A 5928-nucleotide genomic window follows, 5' to 3' on the forward strand; every position below is an offset into this window, starting at 1 on the left:
GGTTGGATGGTTGGATGGTTGGATGGTTGGATATATGGATGGTTCAAATCTAAGTATTTGAATAAAATGAAAGCTAAACGTTTAAAAAGCCCTGAGCTGAAAACTTTAGAATGAGACATCCGTAATCACCATCGCTTGATCTGATTATCCAATGTACAAGTCACTTTTGATTTTCTTCTTAATCCTCTTTTTGTATATCCCTACTGTATAAAAGTTACGTTTGATAACAATTACAGATACAATGCTATATCGATTGAACTAATATCCGATTGGATTAAAGTCAGCTGTTCACAAGCCGGTTTTTAGAGCATTTAAACAAATATAAATTTAATCATGTTAACATAAAATTATTAAACGTTAGTCTTAATAAACATTAATCTAAAATTTACGTTCGTTCAATCGATCTTTAGTTCAATTAATATGACACCATTAACACCAGAAATCAAAACAAGTTTTTCAAAAGTTAAAGAGTACAATCTTTACATGACACGCTGATTGGTTAAATTTTAACTTCTTTTTTGGATTTCGAATAAGTTTTAAAATAATCTTTGGGTTTAGTAAAACCAAGAGTTTAAGAATTAATCTTGATATCCACCATTCTATAGTTTTCAGCTCAGAAGCTTTTTTTCTTTATTCTTCTTAGTATTGTATCCATTTTCTCACTTTTCCATCTTTTCTTATGATCTATATATATGCAATAGCTGTAATCTATATAACATATTTCTAGCTGTATATGAAGCTGTTATATATATATCAATCTGTAATCTATACATCTAGCTGTAATCTATATATCAATCTGTAATCTATATATCTAGCTGTAATATATACATATATACAGTATGCGTAGTTATAATGGAACTTTTTTGAAGAGGAGACCACTATAAACTTGTTTAAGGTTTCTAAGCTCAAAAATGTGGCAAAAGGAAATTTTTTTTATTGACAGACTTTCGCACAAAATCAGCGCCTGACCTTATGTAATAAGGTTTAAAACTTGCTGAAATCTTGTTGACCAAAGAAAAGGATTATTTTCGCTAAAATAATCCAATGAAAAGTCCAAATATTCTCGACGCCAGCGGTTTATTAAGCCTGTAGATAAAATTCGAGGTAAATAGTGAACCAAAAGGACAAAATATCCGGTCTCACTTATGGTCCTAGCCGCAGTGGAGTGGGTGTAAGAAACCTACTCTGCATTTTGGTTGAAACGAGGAAACCGCTTATGTCTTGGCTTAAGATAATGCTCTTCTTCTTGTTGAGGTTGAAGAATGGTAAATTTTATGAAATATATTTACTCTATACTACCAACCATGGAATATAAGTAAACCCAGTTTTATATGGAATCTATCTATCTATCTATCTGTCTATCTATCTATCTATATATCTATCTATCTATCTATCTATCTATCTATCTATCTATCTATCTATCTATCTATCTATCTATCTATTTGACTGGGGGTGTCTCTCAACTCAAGTGTCCCTTGAAATGTTAGACTGATTAATCGACTTTTTACGATCAAGAGTTCATTTTCAAAATTCTTGAGCTAAGAAAGTTTCAATATTAAAGTACAGTGTACACATGCAGGTTTCCTCCAAATATTGTTATTTAGAAAAACACTCGTCCTGGGGCGTAGAAATTTTCAAAAAGCAGTTCCTTCAAAAAAATTATCTTAAATTTTTTTCTTTCTTTTTTAAAATATCCTTTAATGTTTTTAATCGTGTTTCTTTTTTTTTCTTGGAGACACTTTTTTGTTAGGGTCTCTTTTGAGTCAAATTTGTCCTCTGAATAACAATTAGAGTAAATTTGGTGCCAAAAATGAGCCCTCTAATGGTTGTAAATTGGTCGAAATCTGGCTTTTACATCAGCCGCGGATGGATAGATAGAAGGATAGATAAATACATAGATAGTTAGACATATAGATAGATAGATAGATAGGTGACAAGCTAGTTAGATAGATAAGTACTTACATATACAAAGATAGATAAAGATTAAAATGTAGACCGATAGATAAAATTAGTAAAATAAAATGAATAAATAATTAAATGAGAAATTGTAAAAGAAAGAAAATTCAAAGATTTAAGTTATATCAACATTGTTTTACATTTTTTTGTTTTTGTTTTCTGAATTGCCTGTATTTAATCTCAGTATGAGAACAAATACAAAAAAAGAGAAGAAAAAAAACGTTTTTTTTGTTAAAACTGGAGCTTTAAAACTAATAGTTTAAGTTTCCGAGGCTAGTAAAAAAAGTTTGTTGAATGGGTGGTATATAATTAAATAAAGTCTGTGTGTGGGGTCGTCCGTATAAATACGAAGGTAGAGGGAGCTGGAAAATGATGTTTTTATGATAATAGGTGTCATTCAATGGTGGAGTTCGGTGGGTATTGAGTCTTTAAGTCATTATCTTCATCTAACTTGGGGCTAAAGTTTCCGTCAAGGATTGAATAAAAATGGAAGACAGAAAGAAATGTTTAACTCAAAAATATTAACAGTTTTTCATGGAAGAAAATCAAAGCAAAACTTTCCTGTAGACAAGTAGACAAGTAGACAAGCAGACAACTAGACAAGTAGACAAGTAGACAAGAAGACAAGTAGACAAGTAGACAAGTAGACAAGTAGACAAGTAGACAAGTAGACAAGTAGACAAGTAGACAAATAGACAAGTGGACACGTAGGCAAGTAGACAAGTAAACAAGTAGAAAAGTAGACAAGTAGACAAGTAGACAAGTAGACAAGTAGACAAGTAGACAAGTATACAAGTAGACAAGTAGACAAGTAGACAAGTAGACAAGTAGACAAGTAGACAGGTAGACAGGTAGACAAGTTGACAAGTAGACAAGTATGCAAGTAGACAAGTAGACAAGTAGACAAGTTGACAAGTAGACAGGTAGACAAGTTAACAAGTAGACAAGTAAACAAGTAGATAAATAGACAAGTATACAAACAGATGTAAAAATAGATAGACAGCTATCAGGTCAAACAGACGTAAAAATAAACAGACAGACAGACACATGAGACCACCCGCAGGTCTGTTGGTCTTGATGTTATATTTACAGAATTCCTTGAATTTAAATTCTAGGAAACTTTTAGAATGTATTTATATTTAGCCAGATACAGATTGCAAACCTGGGGGCATCTATATATCTATATATACATCTGTCTATTAATCTATCTATCTATTTTTCTTCCTTTTCTTATCCGTTAAAATATATTAAATTACTTACAATAATTGTATAATCTATTCTGATCATTAACAATGTTTTCATACGTTTTGTAAAATAAATCACTAGTATGCTCTATTATTGCAACTATAAAAATATTGCTTGGGCGTGAAATCTAAATTATAGAACCTAAAGCAAGCACAAATTCGTACTCCATAAATTCAAAATTTTTCTTGAATATAGATTGAAAATAAAGACATTAATAAATAATAAACCAACATCAAATACAGGAAATTATTCTTTATTATCGTCTTCCTTTATATGTCTAACTCTCTCAAGTGTAACCTACCATAATCAGTCGTTGTTGAACAATCTGTAGTTGTGATATAAGTTGCTGTTGTTGTAGTTGTAGCTGTTGTAAAGCAGGAGATTGTTTACATCTATCCCCAGCCTGGAGAAGATGGGTCTGCTGAACAAAATTAACCTAGAAAATAAATATCTTTATTAAAAAGTTGTAATTGCTGTTTCTTTGTTTGTATGTCCGATCATAACTCATGAACCCCTTGTTTAAAATTTTGATGGCACTTCTGTATGCCAAGTCCATTAGCGCCTGATCCAATCAGGGTTCAGTCATGTGTTTGTTTTCTATTCTGAACCAATAGAAATAGCATAGCGGTAACATCTATCTTTCTATCTATCTCATTATCCAATCAGAATTATGAATCCTTCAATCGGAGCTATTAATAAATTCTTCTTCTGAAACTATAGTGATGGAGGAACTCGGTTTAACCATAGGAATGTTTATAAAACATCCGAGGATCCAAATCTTTGCCACAAATTCAAATTTTCGAATCACTATATCCTTTCAACCTGATGGTGTAAACCTTTGATATTTCAAACTTAGATTATTTGCACCAACAGAATTCATAGCGTATGACATTGGGTTGAAAAGATATAGGGATAAGGATTTGTGGCAAAGACTCAATTAATTTTACGTTAGATGAAATTCTTGCATGTAATCAATCACATCTCAATTCTTATCAAAGAGAATAATGTTTTAAATTTCTACTATGAGATAATGTGACCCCCAAAAAAACTTGAAAAAAATCTTGAGGCATAAAACAAAAAATGGAAGAGTGTATCTATATTTATAAAGTAGTAATCTCTGTTTGTAGGCTTAAAAGTTCTTAGTTAACTAGGTTGACTCTTGCGAAGAAACCTTTATTTCAAGGCATGAGCTTGGTTCCCATGCTAGTTTTAACGTAAATTTTAACTCCCAAAATCCAAGGTTTTAATCCTATTTTTCCTAAAGTTAAGAAAAATATTCTTAATTTTGAATTCTAATATTTGAATTCTTAAAATCAAATTAATATTCTAGAATTAGTTGCACAGCGGCGCGGCGACTAAATTTCAATTTTAATTTTGAATATTTACGATGAATGACCTTTTCTATAGAGCAGTAATAATAATACTTTATTACCTGTAGCTGTTCTTGAAGCTGCGGTACTAGCTGCTCCAGCTGCTTTCTCCCTGATTCTGGCAGCTAAAATAAAAAGTTTTGAGATTTGATTAAAACATTTTTTATTTAAACCAATCAAGCGTGCTTCTCATGAAGACCTGTGAGTTTTAATTTCTTTGTTTGAAAAACGAAACGATTGTTTTTTAACCGATCTTCTTAAAAAGTAAAAATAAGATCGTAATACTTAGTTTTAGCAATTTATTCCTTTTTTTAAACGAAGCTTCGTTATTTTCTAAGATACAAAAGTTAAGGAAAAATTAGAGTTTTTCTGTGGAAACCCACCCCTACCTGTGATTGATGAATGAACTGCTGTATTTGGGCCGGATTCAGGCCGAATGGGTTTTGAAGAAGTTGCTGCATTTGATGCAGGCCTGGAGGAAGTAAAGGCAGTTGCAAGGGAGGACTGCACTTCCCGTTTTCACTTCCACTTGAAAATTATAAAACTTTTTTATTTTTTATTTATTATTTACCTTTCAATTTAAAAACTTGAAGATAAACTCGTAAATCTGTTTTATGTCTACTTTCTTTTTTTGGCGTACTGTTTGCGTTTAAAATGGCGGGAAGATATTTTTACCTTTCGTCCTTGTCCTTGCAGTCACCATTTTTCAGCCTGTTCATGAATCCAGCCTGAAGCCAATCAATTAATAAATAAATTTGTTTTGCAAAGTTTCCGTAAAAACTTTATTTTGTTTCGTTTCATTGCAAATTGAAAATAAATTTTCCATTCTATTTCTACAGTTTAGGATTTAATTCAAAACATTTAAACATTGTTCCAAGTTTGAGCAAATACAAATGTCAACCATCAATATAAATTAAGATTAAAGCCACAATATTTGGCTTGAAATTGCTGCAGATTGGTCCAAACCAACAGCGCAGAGGCATTATTAATATTTATCTCTATTCTATAATATGAACAGAAATGTCAAAATATTTTCAAAATCTTACTAATCAATGTAACTCACAAGAATATATCATCAAATGCAAATACCAAAGAGTTTAGAAGAAAAAGACGTTCACAGAAATTTTTTAAAAATTTTGATTTAGAAAAATGTTTAATTAAACCCCCTGTAGTTGTAATTGATCTAGAAGTATGTTTAATAAACCACCCTGTATATGATCTAGAAGTATATTTAATAAACCACCCTGTAGATGATCTAGAAGTATGTTTAATAAACCACCCTGTATATGATCTAGAAGTATGTTTAATAAACCACCCTTTAGATGATCTAGAAGTATGTTTAATAAACCACCCTGTA

At 31.1% G+C, this 5928-nt stretch overlaps 1 protein-coding gene across 1 annotated transcript in view; it reads right to left on the bottom strand.

Moving 5' to 3' along the window:
• Nucleotides 1-3333: 3333 nt before the first annotated feature.
• LOC111718187 (uncharacterized) overlaps nucleotides 3334-5928 on the bottom strand; it is an 18412-nt gene continuing 15817 nt past the window's right edge. Inside the window, exons 5-9 of the mRNA XM_023493714.1 lie at nucleotides 5247-5299; nucleotides 4961-5099; nucleotides 4634-4696; nucleotides 3503-3637; nucleotides 3334-3342 (exon numbers count right to left, since the gene is read on the bottom strand). Of these exons, the coding sequence (XP_023349482.1) occupies nucleotides 3334-3342; nucleotides 3503-3637; nucleotides 4634-4696; nucleotides 4961-5099; nucleotides 5247-5299 (399 nt within the window). The remainder of the gene's footprint in view (nucleotides 3343-3502; nucleotides 3638-4633; nucleotides 4697-4960; nucleotides 5100-5246; nucleotides 5300-5928) is intronic.

Source organism: Eurytemora carolleeae, unplaced genomic scaffold, assembly GCF_000591075.1.
Source record: "Eurytemora carolleeae unplaced genomic scaffold, Eaff_2.0 scaffold822, whole genome shotgun sequence".
Taxonomy (NCBI): Eukaryota; Metazoa; Arthropoda; class Copepoda; order Calanoida; family Temoridae; genus Eurytemora; species Eurytemora carolleeae.